This window comes from Microcaecilia unicolor, chromosome 6 (genome assembly GCF_901765095.1).
Source record: "Microcaecilia unicolor chromosome 6, aMicUni1.1, whole genome shotgun sequence".
In the NCBI taxonomy this organism is placed as follows: domain Eukaryota; kingdom Metazoa; phylum Chordata; class Amphibia; order Gymnophiona; family Siphonopidae; genus Microcaecilia; species Microcaecilia unicolor.
In genome coordinates, this window is record NC_044036.1 from 14,275,182 (window position 1) to 14,300,335 (window position 25,154).

The 25,154-nt window shown below is 48.8% G+C and overlaps 1 protein-coding gene across 1 annotated transcript in view; it reads left to right on the forward strand.

Annotated features, from left to right (window-relative positions):
- The window catches only part of FAAH (fatty acid amide hydrolase), a 106,845-nt gene that overhangs the window by 42,807 nt on the left and 38,884 nt on the right, over window positions 1-25,154 (forward strand). The window contains exons 8-10 of the mRNA XM_030207041.1: window positions 2,035-2,160; window positions 16,366-16,463; window positions 21,810-21,909. Of these exons, the coding sequence (XP_030062901.1) occupies window positions 2,035-2,160; window positions 16,366-16,463; window positions 21,810-21,909 (324 nt within the window). The remainder of the gene's footprint in view (window positions 1-2,034; window positions 2,161-16,365; window positions 16,464-21,809; window positions 21,910-25,154) is intronic.

A 25,154-nucleotide genomic window follows, 5' to 3' on the forward strand; every position in this document is an offset into this window, starting at 1 on the left:
GTCACTTAACCCTCCATTGCCCCATGTAAGCCGCATTGAGCCTGCCATGAGTGGGAAAGCGCAGGGTACAAATGTAACAAAAATAAAATAGATACTATTGGAGATTCTACATGGAATGTTGCTACTATTTGAGATTCTACATGGAATGTTGCTATTCCATGTAGAAGTCGGCCCTTGCAGATCACCAATGTGGTTGCGCAGGCTTCTGCTTCTGTGTGTCTGACACAGGACGTCAGACTCACAGAAACAGAAGCCTGCGCAGCCTTCTACATGGAATGTTGCTAGTGGAATAGCAACATTCCATGTAGAATCTCCAATAGTAGCAACATTCCATGTAGAATCTCCAATAGTATCTATTTTATTTTTGTTACATTTGTACCCTGCGCTTTCCCACTCATGGCAGGCTCAATGCGGCTTACAGTGGAGGAGTGGCCTATTGGTTAGGGTGGTGGACTTTGGTCCTGGGGGGACTTTGGTCCTGGGGAACTGAGTTCAATTCCCACTTCAGGCACAGGCAGCTCCTTGTGACTCTGGGCAAGTCACTTAACCCTCCATTGCCTGCCGCATTGAGTCTGCCATGAGTGGGAAAGCGCAGGGTACAAATGTAACTAAAAAAAAAAAAAACCATGCATGGGGGTGGGGGGAGGGCAGCAGCTGCTGTAGCTCAGGGACACTGCTGACAGTTCTAGAGCTTGCACAGTTCTGGCCACCAGACTGGGGAGGAGCAGGAGGTGGTCTTCAGCTAGTGGGTGTGGGGCTCCCTGCTAACTTGGGTATTTATATTTTGCATTCGGGCAGGGGGTGCTGGGTGCCAGGGGGAGGGCAGAAGGCAAGGATAAAAATTTGGTGCCCGCAGGCCCCCACAAAATGAGCTGCCTGGCTATGCTGCTATCATGTACAACTACTACTTATCATTTCTATAGCGCTACTAGACGTACGCAGCGCTGTACACTTGAACATGAAGAGACAGTCCCTGCTCAACAGAGCTTACAATCTAATTAGGACAGACAAACAGGACAAGTAAGGGATAAGGACAAAGAGTAGCAAGATTCCGGAATCCCACAGTAGCAAGATTCTGTGCAGAATCCCAACGAGTAGCAAGATTCCGGAATCCCTAAGAGTACCAAGATTCTGGAATCCCAAAGACTCCTATTACTGCTTATCATTTCTATAGCGCTTCTAGACGTACGCAGCGCTGTACACTTGAACATGAAGAGACAGTCCCTGCTCAACAGAGTTTACAATCTAATTAGGACAGACAAACAGGACAAATAACAGATAAGGGAATTACTAACATGGGAATGAAAAGTATGGGTACTGAACAACTGAGTAAGGGTTTAGGAATTAAAAGCAGCATCAAAAAGGTGGGCTTTTAGCCTAGATTTGAAGACGGCCAGAGAGATGGAGCTTGACGTACCGGCTCAGGGAGTCTATTCCAGGCATACGGTGCAGCAAGATAAAAGGAACGGAGTCTGGAGTTAGCGGTGGAGGAGAAGGGTGCAGATAAGAGAGATTTACCCAGTGAACGGAGTTCCCGGGGAGGAATGTAGGGAGAGATGAGAGTGGAGAGGTACTGAGGAGCTGCAGAGTGAAAGCACTTATAGGTCAATAAGAGGAGTTTGAACTGAATGCGGAAACGGATAGGAAGCCAGTGAAGTGACTTGAGGAGAGGGCTAATATGAGCACAGCGACACTGGCGGAAGTCATGAAATTCTGTCATTTACTCACATACCTTTGTACAATCCCACTGGTAATGTGTGTTCCATCAAATCATAGTGTGCATTTTTGAGATCATTTACATGCATAAGTGGCCACACTGACTATGATGTGCCTTCCTCTGAAGTTCTGTGTCATGTTACCACCCCTGATGTGTTCTGCAGTGAGCTTGGTCGCTGTTAATCATCAGCGATTGGCTTTGTGTCTAGTTTTGCAGGGTTTGAGCTGTAGAGCATCAGAACAGGAGCCGTTACCTTTCAGTCAGACCCTTCTGCCTCCCAGCACTGATACCCTCATCTCATCTCATTTACCTTTTAGGTGTACGACAGCACCAGTCCACTGCGAATTGGGTATTACGAGACCGACGGCTTTATGATGCCAGTGCCTTCCATGCGACGTGCCATTCTGGAGACCAAGCAGCTCCTGGAGGCTGCAGGACACACGGTACATACTGACCCCTATCCACTTCCTGCGGCAGAGACCAGTTTTACGCAGTGCTGGGCAGTAGTTAACTACATAGTTAAACTACTTTTTAGTAGTTATTCTAAAAGGTTTAATTACTCGTAAACAGTTGCCCAGTAATTAAACTACATTTTAAGTATTTAATTACTAAGTAGTTGAACTACATTTTGAGTCGTTAAGGGCAAAAAAATCTCAGTTGTGCTTTTAAGTTCTTCTGCCCTGCCTGCTTACTGACTTACTAACACCCCAGCTTGTGATATAATATCAGGGTTGACAAATTTCAAAAAATCTCACGTGGTTAATGCTCACCACCTCTTGCAGGGCTGATGGTGACTCATCAGCTGATAACCTCACCACCCATCTTACCCTCCTGTTGGTCAAATTCGGAGCCGGAATGAGGCTTGAGAGACTTCAAGCCTCATTCCATCACCAAATTTGACCAATAGGAGACAGAACCAGAAATTGCTCAAAAAGTCACAACCCGCAACAGTTAAAAAGTGCCCACAGGCAACCTATTAAAATCGTCCAATTCCGCGGGAAAACTGCTGCGTTGGCAACCCTGTATAATATCTTTGGTTCTGGAGCAAGTGTGATTGTATAAAATAAGAAAGTGGACTGTGTTTGGATAAAATGAGAAAGAGCACTGGTATTGGATGTGTAGGAAGGAAGCATTGTCATTGGATAAAATAAGAAACTGCATTGTGATTGGAAGAAATAAGAAACTACTGTGATTGGATGGATGAAAAGGAAGTACTAGTCTGTGATTAGATAAAATTATTATTATTATTATTATTATTATTAGCATTTGTATAGAGCTACCAGATGCACGCAGCGCTGAACACCTGACACAGAGAGACAGTCCATGCTCAATAGAGCTTACAATCTAAAATAACACAGACAGACAAGACAATTAAGGGCAAGGGAAGTACTGAGTAAGAAGGAACAAGGGGGGGACGACGTCTGTAAAACGTCCAAATTCTGATTTAGACGTTTCTTTCGAAAATGCCCCTCAATATCACTTCAAGCACCAGCTTCATCAAGCATCTCAAGGTTGAGTATTGTGGGCTACTGATGTACAGCTTGTCTGCTTGTGAGCAGTGGCGTTCCTAGGCTCGATGACACCCAGGGCAGATCGCCGATGCGCCCCCCCCCCCCCGGGTGCAGCGCGCCTCCCCCTGCGAAATGACACCTCCCTCCCCCGGCGAAATGGCACCCCCCCCAGCGGTGTGCACCCGTTCCAGGGCAGAGGGAGGGAGCTGCAGCGAACCAGCGAAGTTAGCGTAGCAAACTCGGAGCCGACAGGCGCGTGCCGTGGCACCCCCCAGCGGCATGCACCCGGGGCGGACCACCCCCACCGCCCCCCCCCTTGGTACGCCACTGCTTGTGAGTGTCTCATTTTCATATCATTTTCATTTCTATGGTGCTGGTTTGGCAGGTTAAAATGTGACGGAAGCACATTATTTCACCAACTGCTGTCATTTGTGAAAATGGTGTTGTGATTTAGAACTATCATCTTTGACTCTTCTCTCTCCTTCTCTGCTCATATCCAGCAGATCGCCAAGACCTGTCGTTTCTTTTTTTACAACATCCGTAAAATCCGCCCCTTTCTTTCCGAGCACTCTTACCAAAACCCTCATCCACACCCTTGTCACCTCTCGTTTAGACTACTGCAATCTGCTTCTTGCTGGCCTCCCACTTAGTCACCTCTCCCCTCTCCAGTCAGTTCAAAACTCTGCTGCCCGTCTCATCTTCCGCCAGGGTCGCTTTACTCATACTACCCCTCTCCTCAAGTCGCTTCACTGGCTCCCTATCCGTTTTCGCATCCTGTTCAAACTTCTTCTACTAACCTATAAATGTACTCACTCTGCTGCTCCCCAGTATCTCTCCACACTCGTCCTTCCCTACACCCCTTCCCGTGCACTCCGCTCCATGGATAAATCCTTCTTATCTGTTCCCTTCTCCACTACTGCCAACTCCAGACTTCGCGCCTTCTGTCTCGCTGCACCCTACGCCTGGAATAAACTTCCTGAGCCCCTACGTCTTGCCCCATCCTTGGCCACCTTTAAATCTAGACTGAAAGCCCACCTCTTTAACATTGCTTTTGACTCGTAACCACTTGTAACCACTCGCCTCCACCTACCCTCCTCTCTTCCTTCCCGTTCACATTAATTGATTTGATTTGCTTACTTTATTTTTTTTTTGTCTATTAGATTGTAAGCTCTTTGAGCAGGGACTGTCTTTCTTCTATGTTTGTGCAGCGCTGCGTATGCTTTGTAGCGCTATAGAAATGCTAAATAGTAGTAGTAGTAACTATCGGACAAATTTTTGTACCACAATGATGCTCTGTTAGTGACGATAAATTTAAGAGACTGGTTTTTTTCTGTAGTATAAAATAAATGACATATTGAGAATTCTGAGACTTCCTATATAATAATTCTTACCTCCAACGTTCTATCTTGCTGCCTGTGTCCATGGCTTTCTTCAGTTGGTCTGCTAGGCTCCGAAGCCCTGGCTGACGTCACCGTTGCCATTGTGGCCACACCCCTGGGGGTGGGGCTGACCTGGGAAAAGTTATTATACTTCCTCTGTGTACATCCGTATACTGCGAGATTAAATCGAAGGACAACGTGGAAGCAGCAGCTCATAGGTTTGTTTGCTTTTTGTACGCAGAAGGACAGCTTCGCGGGAAAGGGGAAACAGAGATTAAGCTAAGTGGCTTCAACCTTCTAAATGTAGTAGTAAATGTCATGCCGTTTCCTGTTCTCGCCTTGCTGGAAATAGGAAGCGCATCAGAAGGGGCGAGACGCGGCCAAGGGAAGGAGGACATTTCATCAGAGTGGGCGGGACGCCGGAGAGGGAGCACTGCGGGTCCGGTGACGGGCAACCTGCAGGTTAAGGTGGCAGGTAGGAGGCGGGGCGGGGAGCTTCAGAATGAGGGAGATAGTGGAGAGCGGACAGGGAAGAGCGCGAGGCAGGCGCTAGACCCCCGGAGGGGAGGGGAGGGGAGAGTGCGCGTGAGAGCAGAGCAGTCCAGTAAGTGTGGCTTGGTATCTCCGTCTGTGTATGTGGTGTGGGGGAGGGGATCCTGGCGACCCTGGCACTCGAAGACAGGAGGGAGGGGACGACCCTGGTACTTGAAGAGAGAGAGGGAGGGAGGGGGCGACCCTGGAACTGGGAGGGAGGGAGGGGGGGCCTGGCACATACTGTCATTCTCACACACACACTCTCTCTTACAGACACACTCGCACCCAGTCTCACTCTCTGTCACACACACACACTCGCACATTCACTCTCTCTCTCTCACACAGTGACTCTCACACACACACAAACATACACACTCCGAGGAAAACCTTGCTACCGCCTGTTTCATTTGTGTCAGAAACGGGCCTTTTTTACTAGTTAAACATAAAGCGGAAATCATTGTAAAGTATTTAGCATTAGTTAATTAGTGATTTGCTGAGAATCTATAAACTCTGTTTTTAAACATTAAACACATTTCTTCCTAGGAGCAATTCATTTTAAGGCATATTATAATGCCTTTGAAGTAGTTAATTACTAGTTAACTAGTTTTGCAGCAGTTGTCTCATGTAGTTGAACTACTGCATAAAAAATGTAGTTAACCAGGTAGTTAAACTACTTTTCTTGTGACCATGACTAATCCACTTAACCCTCCAATGCCCCAGGTACCAAAAAAAAAAAAATCTTAGATTGTGAGCCCACTAGGGGCAGAGGAAGTACCTGTAAACTATATATAATGGGGTGGCGGGTGGGGGGGGGGGGGGGGAAATACTATATATATGGTGCCTAAAAAGTCCACGTGGAAAACATTTCTGCCTAAGCGTATTCTATAGCAATACACAATGTAGATATTTGTGCGAGAATAGACAACTTAATGTGTTATTTTGTTAGGGAAATGAAATGGGCGCTGGCAAGGTTTTCTTCTTCCATTCCCGTGCTATTGAAAACTGCAGGCAGTTTTCAATAGCACGAGGATGGAAGAAGAACTTAAAACAAGACCTCGGCTGGGCTGGCGGGGGTTGGGGGTCCCCCGCCAGCTGAAGTAACATTTTTAAAGGCACCGGACCGGAGGAAGCGGACCTCGGCGGGGGTAGGTGACGGCGGTAGGCGGGGAAGGGTTGACGGCGGTAGGGGAGGGTTGACGGCGGTAGGGGGGGCGGCGGCTGGGGGGGGGGGCTATAATGTGCCCCCTCACTCTAGCCCCTTCCTCCCCTACCGCCGAACCTCAGATACGCCCCTGCTATGCGGGATGCAAACACCAAATCTCAAGGAAACTTCAGACTGCTCAAAACACGGCGGCAAGACTCATCTTCGGAAAAACACGATTTGAAAGTGCAACACCCCTAGGCGAAAAACTACACTGGCTCCCAATCAAAGAACGCATCGCCTTCAAAATTTGCACTATGGTTCACAAAATCATCTACGGCGGGATATATGACAGACTTGATTGACCTACCAACCAGAAACACAACCGCATCAGCTCGTAAATACCTAAATCTCAACTTTCCAAGCTGCAAAGGACTAAAATACAAATCTACTTATGCATCCAGTTTTTCCTACATCAGCACACAATTGTGGAACGCTCTACCAAAAGCCGTGAAAACCACGTACGATCACCTCCAATTCAGGAAAAAAACTAAAAACGCACCTGTTTCAAAAGGCAGACCCGACCGACCCAACATAAATGCATGAACCTAGCAACACCACAACACTATAGTTCATAACGATCACCAAACAACTCCATCTGTTCTTGATTTCCTTCATGTGGTCCCACCACGTGAACCTTTTCCTACCACAGCTTAACCTTGTAATTGGAGTCTACCAACACCTCTCTGGCACCTTGTTAGCCACATTGAGCCTGCAAACAGGTGGGAAAATGTGGGGTAAAAATGTAACAAATAAAATAAATAATGAGCACTGGACAATTAGAATTTAGGCGCGCAAATTGCTAAGTGTATTCTGTAACGCACTGCGCCGAAATTTTAATGTGTGCTGGCAAAAAGGGCTGTGGAAACGGGTATTTCATGGGTGTGCTAAAATTTACACGCACGGTTATAGAATATGGCCCTCTGCACCTAAATGTACGCGTCGGGATTTACGCCATGTTTTTGTTGGTGTAAATGGAGGCGCACAGATTTAGGCGCTAGGGTGTCAAACTAAGCGTATTCCGTATACTGCACCTAAATCTACACGCTGCTTATAGAGTGTGTGGGTGATCGTATGACAAGCACTAGTAACTTAGTAGTAAATCAAAAACAAAAAAAGGTCAAAAAAGGGGTTGATAAACCGTCAAAAAATAAATATTTGGTTTGCCACTGCACACTTAGGAAGGAAGGGGGGTTTTGGCTATGATTAAAACCGTCTCCTGCAGGGGTTCACCCCATTGGTGAGAGAAACTATATAAGAGAGCCCTGGTGACTATCTTGCTTATTTTCGAAGGAGAAGGCCGGCCATCTTCCGACACAAATCGGGAGATGGCCGGCCATCTCCTGAACCCGGCCAAATCGGTATAATCGAAAGCCGATTCTGGCCGGCTTCAACTGCTTTCCGTCGAAGGGCTGGCCAAAGTTAAAGGGGGCGTTTCGGCAGGGTACGGAAGGCGGGACAGGGGCGTGGTTATGAGATGGCCGGCTTCGGCGGATAATGGAAAAAAGAAGGCCAGCTCTGACGAGCACTTGGCCGGCTTCACTTGGTCCATTTAGTTTTAGGACCAAGTCTCGAAAAAGTGCCCCAACTGACCAGATGACCACCGGAGGGAATAGGGGATCACCTCCCCTTACTCCTCACTCACAGAAACAGAAGCCTGCCCTTGCAGATCAGCAACGCGGCCGCACCGGAGAAGAGGAGTTCGGCTGGCCAAAGGTACCCAGAGGCGGGGGAGGGTTGGAGGTGACAGGAAGAGGGAGTCGAAAGGGTTGGTGCTGGGGGGGAGGGGGGGTCAAAGGTGGTGGTGGCGGCGGCGGGGAGGTAAAAAATGGCCGGGGGGGGGGGCCGCAGCGCCAGGGAGGGCTAAAATGTGCCCCCTCACCTCGGGCTCTGGACCCCTCCCTCCTGCCGAAAGTCTGGCTACACACCCCTGGTCAGAGGTAGAATCGCTCTTCAGGTGAACGCTGCATTCCTGCTTTGTCTGTTCCCACACTGGATTGTGCGGGATCGTCTCCCTTGTTGTTTTCCCGTGCCTAAATGTAGTCACGGTTCCCAGGCGTGAGCCTAACTTTAAGCGCGGTTTTATAGAATAGCGCCGAGCAGGGTTGTTTTCCAGCGCCATATAGAGAATTTAGTCCTATATGTGGTTTGCTGTAAGATATATTGGGGCACTATTCCTCCTTTCCCCAATGGGCTCTCAGTTTTAATGTCTTGGATTGCGCCTTGGTTGGTGGGTAGAGGATTAGAAGCCCCTCCTGACACACACATGACTTTTGAACAGTTTTGTCTCAAGCCTTCGCCTTCCCCAGAGCGGGTGTTAAGTTGCTTCCCTCTCCCCTCTTTCCCCTTCTGAGCTGTCTAAATATTCTGTAATTTCCCTGCCTGCCCTGTGACCTGAAGCCCAGAGGGCTCTGCAGTGTGTAATGTGGGAATCAGCTGTTCTGCTCTTCCTCTCAGACTGGGAGCTATTTATAATTGTGAAAAGCCCTTTTGAACTGCAGAGCAGCGATGCAGGACCAGAGCAAAGGTATTACTCGCTTCCCCATCCCAGCGCCCCCCTCTCCTTTTAGGTTTTGATTATTGAACCCAACGATTATGATCACCCCAAAAACCACCTGACCCAGAACATCCTGTAAAAAACAGAAAACTGAATGTCATATTTTTAAATATTAAACTTTTTACACAGTCCCTTATGAAATACCAACCGGCATAAAAGTAGGCGCTATGACATCACGGTATGTCCTGTGCCGCTAGGCATGTAAAGGGGTGGAGTTTGCAAGCATGTGCATAGATGATAAACTGGAAGAAAAAGCCATAGAATGTTGTTTGCTTTATTTTTTGTCTACTAGATTGTAAGCTCTTTGAGCAGGGACTGTCTTTTCATGTATGGTGTACAGCGCTGCGTATGCCTTGTAGTGCTATAGAAGTGATAAATAGTAGTAGTAGTAGTCTCTTGTAACCAGAGCTAATATTGTGATGTCATAATGCCTCAGGCCACCAATAAGAGCCAACCTCATCAGTGATGTCACAATGGCTTGATTGTCCTATACTTGGCTCACTTTTATTACATAGCTCTTTGAGCAGGGACTGTCTTTCTTCTATGTTTGTGCAGCGCTGCGTACGCCTTGTAGCGCTATAGAAGTGATAAATAGTAGTAGTAGTAGTCTCTTGTAACCAGAGCTAATATTGTGATGTCATAATGCCTCAGGCCACCAATAAGAGCCAACCTCATCAGTGATGTCACAATGGCTTGATTGTCCTATACTTGGCTCACTTTTATTACATAGCTCTTTGAGCAGGGACTGTCTTTCTTCTATGTTTGTGCAGCGCTGCGTACGCCTTGTAGCGCTATAGAAATGCTAAATAGTAGTAGTAGTAGTAGTATTGAGTGGACGAGGGAATAATACAGTATTTCTAGGATGGGCGGGACAAATTGCTTGTTCTTTTGGCCGCTGTCGGTGACAGGGTGCTGGGCTCGAATGCTTATGTACTTATGTACACTAATCTGTAGAAACGTGTTATTCCTGGGAGAATTCTGCACTACTGCGCAATCCAGAACGTGCACAGAATTCCCCACGTCTGAAGACTTCACAGAATTCTGACTTTCCCATGCACACACTGGCTTCAGCGTGGCATGAGGAGCGGCGGCCTAGCAGCACATCAGGCTTCTTCCTGCTCCTCTGCCGCCTTGGTCCCCAGCGGTTCCTGCCGCATGGCTGTACGGAGGCCCACGCAGCTCAAAGGAACAGTTGGGCCTGGGACGGCAGAGGAACAGGAAGCAGGCCCCCACATGCCGTGCTGAAGCTGGTGAGGGTGCAGAGAGGGAGGGAGGGAGAGCCCTGAAGCATGTGTGTGCACGCAGGGAGGGGGCTGGAATAAATATTGATGGAGTGAGGCGGGGGCTAGAAAAAGTGGATGAGGTGTGTGTGTGCAGGGAGGGGTGCTGGAATAAATATGGATAGAGTGTGGGAGGGGGGCTGGAAAAGGTGGATGAGGTGTGTGTGTGCAGGGAGGAGTGCTGGAATAAATATGGATAGAGTGTGGGAGGGGGGCTGGAAAAGGTGGATGAGGTGTGTGTGTGCAGGGAGGGGTGCTGGAATAAATATGGATAGAGTGTGGGAGGGGGGCTGGAAAAGGTGGATGAGGTGTGTGTGTGCAGGGAGGGGTGCTGGAATAAATATGGATAGAGTGTGGGAGGGGGGCTGGAAAAGGTGGATGAGGTGTGTGTGTGTGTGGTTTCCTGATAACGCCTGCCCTGCAACAACGAGGGAATCTATTTTTGGCTCCAAAATATCATATTTGGGCATGTTTTGTTGAGGGCCGGTCCATCTGTCCGTACACATCTGTTTGACAAACAGCTGACGTGTACTGAGGAACTATGAAGCGGCTGGTGACTGTGGTGGTGTAAGAGAGGAAGGTTGGCAGGGATGCTGGCAGAACAATCAAAAGACCTGGAGTGGAGCAGTGGAGTGGAGCCTGCTTATTTTACTTACCGTGCACTCACCAAGCCCCTCCACAGCTGATAACCATGATCTCACTCATTCTGTCTGCAACTACTGACGGGAGCCCCCTCCCACCCGTTAACTCTTAATCCCCCATTTTACTAACTGCCTCTCCAAACCTTCCTGTCTACTCAGCCCCCTGAATCTCATAGTAACATAGTAGATGACGACAGAAAAAGACCTGCACGGTCCATCCAGTCTGCCCAAGAAATGTGCCACTTTTTGTGTATACCTTACCGTGATTTGTACCTGTCTTTTTCAGGGCACAGACCTTATAAGTCTGCCTAGCACTATCCCCGCCTCCCAATTACCGGCCCCGCCTCCCACCACCAGCTCTGGCACAGACCATATAAGTCTGCCCAGCACTATCCCCGCCTCCCACCATTGGCTCTGGCACAGACCGTATAAGTCTGCCCGGCACTATCCCCGCCTCCCAACCACTAGCCCCGCCTCCCACTACCGGCTCTGTTATCTCATAGCCCCTCATCCACTCACTGTATCAGCACCCCATATACTTCCCCCAGACACTCATAACCCCCATCTAGTCACTTAAGACTCCTGCCACCCATTACTTTCTACCGCTGACGATGTCATCCACATCGCATATTGACTCCCTCAGTCTGACTGTCCAGTCATAATTCCTTCGTCCATTCATTCATTCCAAACCCCTCTAATCTTGAAACCGCACTAACTAACTTTTCACATAGTAATAAATATAATTACGCAAGATTTCATTTTTCTTTAAAATTGTTCTCTCTTTTTTTTTTCAACCAGCTGTGTTGAGTAGTGACTCATGCAGGAGTTCATTGATTCAGGCCCTGCAAGGGCGTAGCCAGACAGCAGATTTTGGGTGGGCCTAGGCAAGAAGTGGGTGGGCACCAAATGTTCTCCCCCTCCCACGCCAAAGCAATAGCTGGTGGGAAAATGCTTCTCTCCACCTTGGTAGTCTGCAGCAGGCATGCGCTGAAAACTGAGCATGCGCAGGTGCCGGTATCTTGGAGAGTAGCGTTTTCGTTACAATCAGGGAGAAGTCTTCAGCTGGCAGACCTTGGGATCCCTACCAGCTACCCAGTGGCGTTCCTAGCGTGGATGGCACCCGGGGCGGATCGCCGATGCGCCCCCCCCCCCCCCGCCTGTGAAATGACATCTTCCCCCCTCCCCGGCGATATGACCTTCCCGGGTGCACACTGCTGGGGGGGGGGGGGGGTGCTGTGGCGCGCGCCTGTGGGCTCCAACTTCGCGAACTTTGCTCATTCGCTGCAGCTCCCTCTGCTCCGGAACGGGAAGTAACCTGTTCCGGGGCAGAGGGAGCTGCAGCGAACGAGTGAAGTTCACGAAGTCGGAGCCCACAGGCGTGCGCCGCGGCACCTCCCAGCGGTGTGGACCCGGGGCGGACCGCCCCCCACCCTTGGTACGCAACTGCAGCTACCACTAAACATGTGCTACTGTTGGGTGGGCCTGAACCCGAAGTGGGTGGGCCCAGGCCCACCTGTGGCTACGCCACTGAGTCCCTGAATCGGCAGTTCTGTTTTTCTGTATCTGCTGGGGAGAGGCTGGGGAAAGTGTGGTGGCAGGAAGGAGGAGGAATCATGGTCATTTGTTAATAGTGACACTTGGTGGCCAGATTCAGGGGCCTGTGATTGCAGGGTGCTGGAAAGTACACATAGCTGCAGTGACCAGACTAGGTACAGTATGTTGTTGGGAAGGGTCGAATATAAAATATGGCACAGATCTCTGAGATTTTGTGCAAGGAAGCTCTTTTCACCAGATCTCAGCCCTGCTTTGAATTGTGCTTAAAAGAAATGCCAGTTGCTAAAGGCGGAAGGTTTTGCTGGAGAAACAGTGCCAGAGGCCCTGCAGTGTAGTGTGTCTATATGTGCCAGTGGCCATGGGGTCCTGGGCCCTCCCAAATTGGCTCTGGGGCCCCCCGGTTTGGCTGACGGGGGTCCCCAAGCCCCAGCAGCTAAAGCGTTTGTCCCGCGCTGGTCTCACATTGCCTGGCTCCCTGCCCTGTTTTCAGTCGCTATGAAACTGAGCCTTCATTAAAACAAGCGTACACAGCGACTGAAAACAGGACAAGGAGCCAGGCAGTGTGAGACCCGCGCGGGACAACCGCTTTAGCTGGCGGGGCTTGGGGACCTTCGCCAGTCAAGGTACCTTTGCGGTGGGGGGGGGGGGAGAGGCGGAGGGGAGGCGGTAGTGGCCACAGGGGGTGGCAGAAGTAGCAGCGGGAGGGCAGAGGCAGGCCCAAATGTGCCCCTCCTCCTGTCGAGGTCTAGCTACGCCCCTGGTGTGTGCGCAGGGCTGGTGTTAGACATTCAGGGGTTCAGACAGAAATTAAGGAGGGGGCCCAAAAGCAGCCTATGCCTGCTTTAGCTTGAGGAAGGTATGGGGTCCCAGGGCAATCGCCCTGTTTGCTACCCCCTAACACCGGCCCCGTATGTGCGTGAGGGGAAACGCTGCAGTTTTAGTCCAAATTACCTGCAGACAGACTAACACACAAATCCCTCCGTAAACTGGTCAAATCCTGTGATTCCATTAAACAGTTGTCTTTTTGAATCCTTATCAAGCTGAACAGACTGTCCACCCTGCTGTATCCTCAGAAGAGGGAGGTAGGACGGCTGACCTCTCAGATGTCTAATTTCAGAGCTGCTGGAAAGAAAGAATCCAGAGCTAAATATGTTCAAGGAAGCGTGAGGACAGTGCCCGGGGGGGAGGGGGGAGCCCTGGCAGCAGAGGATTAGCACACTGCAGCCAGCAAGAAGAGAGAGAGAGAGAGGGAAAAAGTGAGGAAGGAAATGAAATGTTAAAAGCAGAAGCGGAGCCAGGTTGACGGCGCGGGGGCAGCGAGAGCAGACTTCCACTGGCGCACATTTTCAATGCAACACATTGAGAAAAACATAGGCGCCGGAGCTGGCAGAACTCTGTTTGGGGGAGCGGCTGCTCCCCTGGCACCCCCCCCCCTGGCTACGCCACTGGTTAAAAGGTATTGCATGGAGACGTGTTCCTGCTCCACTCGTAAACACGCCTTGAGTGCTAAATCCTTAGCAGCGCTGGCAGAAATTTGCGGCCCATTGCTTCTGTAGCTCCCTAAAGACAGTGGGGAGAGTGGTGTCCCTGTCTGGTGGGAGCCTTCAGCAGTGGAAGCAGTGGCTTGGACTCCTCTGCTTCTCCCCTCATCCCGATTCCTCTGATCTGGCGAAGGGTGAGGCTGAGTTGGGACAGAGCTACAGTAGAATTGCTCGTTGGAAAGATTGTAGTACCAGGAATAGAGGCGTAGCTAGGTAAGGCGTCAGGGGAGCGACCGCTTCTCCAAACGGACTTCCCATGGCGCTAGCGCCTATTTTTCAGGCAGTCCATCGCATGTACGCAGTGCATGCGCACACCTCTCTGCCCTGGCGTCATAACCTGGCTACGCTTCTGACCAGGAGATTTCCGAGGAAGTTGGTATGCTCCCTGAATGTGATTTCCTATGCTAACAGGTCACCTCTTCACACCAGAAATTTCAGAAGGAATCCAGGCAAAGTCTCAGCCTGTCTGTCTGACATTGCTGCCTAGATGTCTCACTGCCATCTGAAACTAAACGTGACCAAGACTGAGCTTCTTATCTTTCCCCCTAAACCAACCTCTTCTCTTCCCCTATTCTCTATCTCTGTGGATAACACTCTTATCCTAATCCTCCCTGTCTCATCAGCTCGTAACCATGGGTCATCTTCGACTCCACTCTCTTCTTCTCTGCACATATTCACCAGACTGCTAAAACCTGTCGTTTCTTTCTCTATAATATCAGCAAAATTTGGCCTTTCCTTTCTGAGCACACTCTTATCACCTCTTTTTTAGACTATTGCAACCTGTTTCTCACAGGTCTCCCACTACTTGCTTCTCACAGGTCTCCCTCTAAGCCATCTCTCTCCCCTTCAATCTGTTCAAAATTCTGCTACACGGCTTAAATTCTGCCAGTTTCGCTGAGCTCATATTAGCCCTCTCCTCAAGTCACTTCACTGGCTTCCTATCCGTTTCCGCATAAAGTTAAAACTCCTCTTATTGACTTACAAGTGCATTCACTCTGCAGCTCCTCAGAACCTCTCCACTCTTATCTCTCCCTACACTCCTCACTGGGAACTCCGTTCACTGGGTAAATCTCTCTTATCTGCACCCTTCTCCTCCACTGTTAACTCCAGACTCTGTTCCTTTTATCTTGCTGCACCATATATGCCTGGAATAGACTTCCTGAGTCAATACTTCAAGTTCGGTCTCTGGCCATCTTCAAATCTAGGCTAAAAGCCCACTTTTTTGATTCTGCTTTTTACTTTTAACCCTTACTTACTTGTTCAGTGCCCATGTTTTATCATTCCCACCGTAGTAATTCCCTTATCCCTTATTTGTCCTGTTTGTCCCAGTGGCGTAGCTACATGGGGCCACGGGGGCCCGGGCCCCCCAAATTTCCTTTGGGCCCCTGGTTTTGCTGGCGGGGCCCAAAGGAAATTTGTCCAGTGCCAGTCTCCGGTGCTGCCGCGTTCCCTACCCTTGTCTGTCTTCCTCTCACGTCCGGCACACTCCTTTTAATGAAACTGAGCATGCTCAATTTCACTAAAAGGACAGAGTAGGGCAAGCAATGCGGTGGTGCTGGAGACTGGTGCTAGACAAAGCTTCAGCTGGCGGGGTTTGGGGACCCCCGCCAGCCAAGGTATTTGCTGCGGAGGTGGGTGGGGATTGGCAGGGCGGCGGGGGGGAACGGCGAGGCGGTGGGGGGGGGGCGGTGGGGTGCAGATCAAAATGTGTGTCCCCCTATGTTAGACTCTGGCCCCCTCCCACCACAAAATCTGTCTATGTCCCTGGTCTGTCCTGATTAGATTGTAAGCGCTGTTGAGCAGGGACTGTCTCTTCATGTCCAATGTACAGCGCTGCATACATCTAGTAGCGCTATAGAAATGGTAAGTAGCAGGGTTGCCAGGTGGAAAATTTTTTTCCCACCCAATCCAGCCTAAAAACAGCCCAAAACCCAGCCAAACTCAAACCCCGCCCCTGACACCCCCACCCCTGCATCATCACCCCCGCTGTCATCAACCCCGCCCCCGCCGTCATCGGCCCCGCCTCCCCCGTCATCGGCCCCGCCCAGAACATCACTAACCCCGCCCAAAACGTCACTAACCCCGCCCCCCGCTGCCGAAAAAACCGCCTGAAAACCGCCCAAAAGAAAAAAAAGAAGCCCAAAAAAACCGCAACCCGCCGCGGGCAAAAATTTCCCGCGGCGGGTCGCGGAAAACCGCCCACCTGGCAACACTTAAGTAGTAGTAGTAGTATTCAGTTGTTCTTAAGTGACTTGACACGTGTGCACCAGTCAGATCCAGGAGATGTGGGTGATGACACTCATGACTCTTGTCTCCCAGCCAATCACAGGGCCTCAGTTTAAAGAGCTCCAGTGTGTGATTGGTTACTATGTGTGGGGAGAGCTGGGTGATGGTTTCAATCCCATTGTGATGCAGTAACCTGGATCCTTTTTCTGATTGGCTTCCTGCAGCTGGTCCCATTCACACTCCCTCGCCTGGATTATGCAGTCCTGGAACTTGCAATGCGGGGATTGGCTGCAGATGGTGGCTCCACCTTCTTGAAAGCTTTGTGAGTATGATGTGGTGTGCACTCCCTTTTTTTTACGTTTTCCTGGCAGCTTGTGCGAAAGTGTTTTGGGTTGTTCAGCGTGGAAAAGAGATCATTGAGAGAGGGGGCATGATAGAAGCTCATAAAATATTGAGCGGGATGGGACAGTTAAATAGGGAATAGTTGTTTAACCTGTCAAATAAACAGTAAAATAACAGGACACACTATGAAATTAATGAGCAGCAGACTGAAATCAAATCGTAGAAAATATTTTTCATGCAGAGCATAATTAAGCTGTAGAATCTGTTGCTGGAGCATGCGGTAGCATGAGGATTGGACAAGTTCCTGGAGGAAAAGTTCATAAAAATGATTAGCCAGGTAAATCTGGGAGACTCGTTGCTGGAAATGAAATATTTATTTATTTATTTAATTAACACATTTGTACCCCACATTTTCCCACCAATTTGCAGGCTCAAGGCACGATGCTCATGGACGCTCAATTTCACTAAAAGCAAGCATGGGCACTGGGGAGGGGGAAAGCAGGGCAGGCAGCGCGGCAGCAAAAATTGCCGCTGGAAAACTGCTGGAGGGGCTTGGAGATCCCCGCCAGCAAAACCAGCAGACCTTGGGGGATGGAGTCCTGAACCCAAATTGGGGGGGGGGGGGGGGGCCCAGTGGCTAAGCCACTACCCTGCATTACTGTTCAGTTCTACAAGGAGGCACAGACAGCTCTTTCACCTTCGGATGGAAAGAGGTGGAAAATAAAGATGTAATAGTGTAGATCTGAAGTCTGAGGTTATAGGAGTTTATTGTCCGACCTTCAGACTGTAGGGGGAAAAGCACAGTGTGGAGACAAAGTAGTTGTTCTGTTCTGAATACGCTGGGAGAGAGGAGCCTTCAAGGACGTTCCAGCAAGCAGGAAGGAGTGAATATGGGAGTGCAGCTGCCGATGATGGTGATCCGGGTGGGAGTGCAAGTGATCAGCAGCTCAGTGTACAATAGCAGAAGGTCAAAAAAAGTAAACAGAATGATAGAATTTAGTTGGAAAGAATGGAAAACAAATTAGAGAATATCGTAATGCATTACTCCATGTTGTGACCGCACCTCGAGCACTCTGTGCAGCTGTGGGTCACCTTAGCTCAAGAAAGATGTAGCAGAACTAGAAAAGCTATAAAGAAGGGCAACCGAAAGGATAGAGGGGTGAAGCAGCTCCCATACGAGGAAAGGCTCAAGAGGTTGGGGCTGTTCAGCTTGGAAAAGAGACGGCTGAGGGAATATGTGATAGTTCTATAAAACCATGAGTGGGGTAAATAGGGAACAGTTAGTGACCCTTTTAATCAGTATTAAGATTAGGGGACATGCTGTGAAGCTAATAGGTACCACATTCAAAACTGGAAAATGACTTTTTTTTCCAGTCAATACACCGTCAAGCTGTGGAATTTGTTGAGGGATTGTGTCAGGGCTAGTTCTACATAGGGGCGTAGCCAGACACCCAACTTTGGGTGGGCCTGGGCCCAAGATGGGTGGGCAGAAGAACCTCGCCCCGTCCCACAGGTGATTTGGTCTCTCCTTCTCTCGCCTGCATGCCATATGGTCTCTCAAACATCCCCCCTTTCCCGTATACCTTTTAAAAAACAGATTTTCACCAGCAGCGAGCAGCAACTAATACACACTGCTCATGTTGGCCCCACACCCTTCCCTCTGATGCAACTTCCTGTTTCCGCCTAGGCAGAAATACATCAGAGGGAAGGCTGTGGGGCCGGTGCGAGCAGTATGTATGTCACTGTTCAGTGCAGGTGAAGATCTGCTACTTACAAGGTATGCAGGAGGGACACTTGTTGGGAGTTTTCGACTGGTGGGGCTTGGGGATCCCTGCCAGCCACATCATAGGTATGCTGCTAATGGGTGGGCCTGAACCCACCCAAGCCCACCCTTGGCTACGCCACTGGTTCTACAGCAGGCTTTAACAAAGGTTTGGATAAGATTCTGGAGAACGAGTCTATTAATGTTTGTCAGACAGGCGAGGGGAATTAATCGCAAGGAACGGAGCTCCTCCGTTAGGACCTGCCGGGTGCCTGTGACCTGGATTAACCACTGTTGGAGACAGGTTGTCAGGCCCAGTGGGTCTTGGCCTGATCCAGGCTGGCGCCTCTGTTTTAAGGGTGCCACAGGTGCAGACTCAGCATATTTGGAGGAGAGATAGGAAGAACTAGGCATGTAACAATAGTGATGGGGAAAGAATGTACTAGAACATCAAACAGGAGATAAAAGACAGAACTATCTGGAGGATCAGTATTACATTCTTCTGTGCAGGGAAAGGCTGATAAGTTCTCGGAGCACAGAAAGAACTTTTTCTTCCATTAGCCTACAGCTTGTTTCTGGTGTCACAGCCCTGAGACGGGGGAGAGTGCTGAGAGATCAGAGACGAGAGTGCCATTACACAGCTCAGAGACAGGGGAGGGTGCTGAGAGATCAAAGTACCCTTAACCTGAGAGAGTGCTGAGAAACCAAAGGCGAGAGTGTCATTACACAGCCCAGAAACAGAAGAGAGACCTAAAGGCGAGAGTGCCATTACACAGCCCAGAGAAAGGGGAGGGTGCTGAGAGACCAAAGGCGAGAGTACCCTTAACCTCTGAGAGTGCTGAGAGACCAAAGGCGAGAGTGTCATTACACAGCCCAGAAACAGAAGAGAGACTAAAGGCGAGGGTGCCACTACACAGTCCAGAGACAGGGGAGGGTGCTGAGAGACCAAAGGCGAGAGTACCCTTAACCTCCGAGAGTGCTGAGAGACCAAACGTGAGAGTGCCATTACACAGCCCAGGAACAGAAGAGAGTACTGAGAAACCAAAGGCGAGAGTGTCATTACACAGCCCAGAGAAAGGGGAGTGTGCTGAGAGATCAAAGGTGAGAGTACCCTTAACCTCCGAGAGTGCTGAGAGACCAAAGGTGAGAGTGTGCTAACACAGCCCAGAATCAGGGAAGAGTACTGAGAAGCCAGATGTGAAAGCGTCATTACAGAGCCCAGAGACAGGGGGACATGGTGAGAGAGCACTCTTAATCTGAGAAAGTGCTGAGAGACTAAAGGTGAGAGTTCCCTTAGTCCAGAGACAGGGGGGAATGCTGAGAGATGAAGGACAAAAGTACCCCTCTGTCACGAAACGCCTAGCCACCCGCCTGGGGTTACCCTGCAGCCACTTAGAGGGTCTATCCCCAGCACAGCTCAGGTCCGCCTTCACCTGCCACTTGTGCTCTACACTAGCACCCTGGGTCATAACTGCCTCTGGGTGAGTCTTCCGCTCTCCAGTTGTCCCCATTGATTTATAGGTTACTGGAGCCACACTCCCAGTGGTCCCACAGTCCAGAAAGCACTCACAGACCCAACACAGAAACCACCAGGATTCTTTATCAGTCCAGACAGAGAGGCAATAAACTAAATATTGTTTATTTTCTTAAAAAATCAAACAGTGGAATAGAATAGTTCAATCAGCAAACTATAACAGGTAACTGAAATATGGATCAATTATAACACTAACTAAAAATTTGTATACTATATAAACAGTATCTGGGAAGATCAGGACATATAATTCACCAAGCCTCAGCAAAGAGAGCTGTCTCTCTTTTCTCCCAGGCTAAGACTGGAGGCAAAATCAGTACACTAAAGAAAATGAGCTCCTGGGCCAATCAGTCAACAAGATTTAAAAGTATACTGCTGCTTGCTTCCTGCTTGTGTTAAAGAAAAAGAACATTTAGTTCCCTTTAACAGCTTTACAGCAAAGAAACACCACCTGCTGGCCAAATAGAAGAAATTCACTTCATGACATAATCAAGGCAGGAAAATATCCAATACATTTTACAGACCCAAAATACTGTTTCTTCACACCCTCCCATCCCTGAATTTCCATCTAATCTCAATCTTGAAAGTCACTTTTTTGAAGGGTGGCACTTGCAGCCCTAGGGTTCTCCTGTAGTGACACCATTGCACTGTTTATACCTTCTCTCTCATCATGCCAACCAGGTTTACCCCCTCTGTCCTAACTCCCACCCCTATGCATATCCTCTTTCTCTTTCCCCTTTCAAGCATTCCTCCTGCTGCCTTGTCCCTTTAAACCTTACCGTCTCCACTCAAGAATTAGAGTTGGCAGAAGGAGAAAGAGTCTATCAGCGGGTGAGGGGTCGGTGTTCTCTCATGGCATCTCCTCCTCCTCTGCTGTGAGCAATAGCAGTAAATACGGCCACAGGGGAGACCTGCAGCAGTGATCTTGGTCTGTCAAAGCGTAGTATCATTCCTTCCACATTAAACGGACCACTTCCCTGATGAAGATAGCAAAACGCTATGTTGTTGGCGTTGGATCCTGCAACGCAAAGCTAAGTGCAGTCGATAACTTTTGTCACTAAAATGGTTTAAAAAATTGGTAAAATGTTTGCTATTTAAAATGAAAAAAAAAAAATTGTTATGTCCCTGAACTGTGCTGCTCTTTCCGAAGGTCCTACGTGGAGGGGCGACCATCTCTAAGGACGTCCCGGCGAAGGGGCGGGGAAACCCGTATTATCGAAACAAGATGAGCGACCATCTTTCGTTTCGATAATACGGTCGGGGACGCCCAAATCTCAACATTTAGGTCGACCTTAGAGATGGTCGACCTAAATGTTGAGATGGAAACTGAGGGCGCCCATCTCAAAAACGACCAAATCCAACTCATTTGGTCGTGGGAGGAGCCAGCATTCGTAGTGCACTGGTCCCCCTGACATGCCAGGACACCAACCGGGCACCCTAGGGGGCACTGCAGTGAAAAGCTCCCAGGTGCATAACTCCCTTACCTTGTGTGCTGAGCCCCCCAAAACCCACTCCCCACAACTGTATTCCACTACCATAGCCCTAAGGGGTGAAGGGGGGCACCTAGATGTGGGTACAGTGGGTTTTGAAGGACTCACTTCTATGGTCTACGCCCTGATTGTGACTGAATAGATAGGGATGGGCTCGAGTGTACATTTTAAGTGGCTTCGACCTTAGCTTCAGAACTTAGTACAAGAACAGTGCTGGGCAGACTTCTAGGGTGTGTGCCCTGAGAATGGCAAGGACAAATCAAACTCGGGTATAAAGTATCACATACCATGTAAAATGAGTTTATCTTGTTAGGCAGACTGGATGGACCGTACAGGTCTTTATCTGCCGTCACTTACTATGTTACTATGAGTTATCTGCAGCAGGGCCCATTTTATTCCTATGGACCCTGCTGCAGATAACTCGAGCTAAGCTTTAGTAAAAGACTCCCTAAGTGCTTTGAAATTGAACCTTTAAACATGAAGCTGAAGAAGTGAATCTGAGGGCCTTCAGCCTTTTATTATCCTCAACTGCTTTTCTTTCAGTAAAGGAGACTTTGTGGACCCTACCTTAAAATCCCAGATCTTGCTGTTTAAGCTACCGGGCTGGCTGAAAAGACTCTTGTCCATTGTTCTCCGGCCGCTGGTGAGGTTCCTTTATTTCACACATTTACATTTGGATGAACTGAGGATTTAATTGTGTCTGTGGGCGTCTTTGGGGTGGGTGGAGGGCATGATGGAGGGTGGAAATCAAGGAATGTTCTTATCTTATTGGACTGAAGGGTCAGGGACTGTTCTGTTAATAGAAATTGGAGGCCTTCTGGTGCTGGGACATCATGGGGGGAGGGTTTGGCAGCAGGGGACCAAAGACTGGGGGTGTAGGGTCATTACCTCATCCTGGGAGACCTGAGAATGTTGGTCCCATTCTGGTTTTGTTCCATTGCATGGTCCTGTTTTCTTTAGGGATTTGAGAACAATCATGCCATACATAAAGCAGTAAAAACTACGCTCGACCATCTAGACTTCCGGAAAGCACTCAACATAAAATACCTGGACACCTACGTCATAATGAAACCAAAGACCTTAATGAACATTACCTGACTCTTCCTCCCCTCTCCCTCTCTAAGACCCCCCAATCCAACCTACCAATAATGTACTTCATCCCACCACAATATCACTTTGTATTATTCACGTAACATGTATTTGTTCATACCGGAATCGGCTATCGCCGTTAATGGTACTATGTAAGCCACATTGAGCCTGCAAATAGGTGGGAAAATGTGGGATACAAATGTAACAAATAATAATAATAATAATACATGAAATACAACAACCGGCCGTCTGGATCAGCCCGTTTCGGTTGATGTGAAGCTTAGCCAAAATTGGGTGGCGGAGCAGGTGGGGGAAGAGAGGTTGGTGGTTGGGAGGCGAGGATAGTGGAAGGCAGACTTATACAGTCTGTGCCGGAGCCGGTGTTGGGAGGCGGGAAATACTGCTGGGCAGACTTATACGGTCTGTGCCCTGAAAAAGGCAGGTACAAATCAAGGTAAGGTATACACATATGAGTTTATCTTGTTGGGCAGACTGGATGGACCGTGCAGGTCTTTTTCTGCCGTCATCTACTATGTTATGTTTAAGAGGTAATAACCCTATAAAATCATTTCCTACTGACAAATAGTAGCTGCCCAGCCACATTAAGTACTAAATTCTATTACTCCTGCCTCTCCCTTAGAGGTCCTCTGTGCTCGTCCCAAGTTTTCATGAATTTAGATAACAGTTTTATCTTCGCCTCCTCCACTGGAGGCGGTTCCACGCGTCCACCACCCTTTCCACGAAGAAGTATTTCCTTACATTACTCCTGAGTCTGTCCTCTCTCACCTTCATCCTATGTCCCTTCGTTCCCGAGCTTCTTTTCATTTGAAGGAGACTCACTTCCTGTGCATTTATGCCACAGAAGTATTTAAACGTCTCTGTTACATCTCCCCTCTCCAGTCTTTGTTCCAAAATATACATATTGAGGTCTTTAAGTCAAAGATCACTGACCATTTTAGTAGCTGCCCTCTGAACTACCAAAAGCTGTGACAACAACGTATGACCACCTTAACTTTCGGAAATTACTAAAGAACTACCTGTTCGGAAGGGCATACCCTCCCGACCCAACTTTAGTGCCTGAACCCTGCAACACAACGTAACCAGAGCTCGTAATGAACACTATATAATTCTTGTTCCCTGCGATTCCCAATGCGATTGTAACATATGAACCCAGCCTACATGTCCGAGTTGATTGACCTACCACCCAGAAATGCTAGGAGATCTTCCCGAACGTACCTCAACCTCCATTTCCCTACTTGCAAGGGCGTGAAATACAAGACGCTACACGCGTCAACCTTTTCTCACACGAGCACACAGCTTTGGAACACACTGCCGCGCAACTTAAGAGCGATCCACGAACAAGCATCCTTCCGCAGATTACTGAAGACCCATCTATTTGAGACAATTTACGGAAAGAACCAAAACACATAGAGTCCACACTCACTGTTCATCAATGCATCATACATCCACCTATGATCTCTCATCCCCCATAATTCCACATTACTCATACATTTACTCACAGAAATATGTACACCATGTGCCTTTGTGTCTCAACACTGCCCTTAAGCTTCCCATTGTCTCCTCCCAATGTCTCAATGTTGATGTCCCATTGTGATATTCCTAATGATAATTCGATTATCTCGCATAACTTGTACAATGTAACCCATAACCAAGTTGTAACAAATGTATTTTCATTATTCATATCTTATTGTAAGCCACACTGAGCCTGCAAAGAGGTGGGAAAATGTGGGATACAAATGCAAACAATAATAATAATAATCCGACTATAACACCACTTCGTATTTGCTCTCTATCAGAGTTGGCAATCGCCTTCACAGTACCATGTAAGCCACATTGAGCCTGCAAATACTACTACTACTACTACTACTATTTAACATTTCTAAAGCGCAGGGAGATCACGTGATGTGCTGAGGAGAGCGGAGGCAGGAAAGCTCACCTCTTAGGCCGAATCCCCCATCCCGCCGACAAAATAGCAGCCTAGCACTCCTTCGAGCCAACATTCGCTGAGGTAGGGGTCGCGCAAGTGAATGGACCCTTTTATTACGCGATTGGAATCAAAAATGCCTCCGAAATCGACAAAAAAAGAAGCGGAGAGGCCCCGCGCCGCAGACTCCAAAATGGCGATGAGCCCGCAGCCTGAGGCGTCAACCTCGATGTTCTCTCCGCCACAGCTGCAACAAATTACCGACGCAGTTAAGCAAGCCCTGGAACCGCAATTACAACAGCTCTCTGGGCAAATGAAAGCGGTGGAAAGCTTGCTGGCTGACACGACCCGACGAACCGGAGAATTAGAACAGAGAGTATCATCTGCTGAGGATGAACAGGCGGGCATGACAACGGAGCTTGAAGATCTAAGACAAAACGGTGAAAAAACAATCGCAACAACTTGATGATCTAGAAAATAGATCGAGAAGGGGAAACCTTCGAATTATAGGAATACCAGAAACAGTTTCAGATCGTTCCCTGCCCTCTGTATTAGAAAAATGGCTCCAAACGGAATTTGCCTTGTCTGATAGTATTGGCGCGCTTTGCCTTGAACGAGCACACCGCGTGGGCCGCAAGATAGACAGTAACCAGAGACCTAGAATGGTAATGATAAAATACATAACTTTATCCACAAAGCAGAAATCCTTAGAGGAGCACGAGAGAAACGCAATACACTGGCTTTTGAGGGGTCGCCAATTAAAATCTTTCAAGATTACTCTCCTGCGTTGCAAGAGCGACGGCGAGCTTATGGACCTGTTTGCCAAACACTGGTGGATGCTAATCAAAAATTTA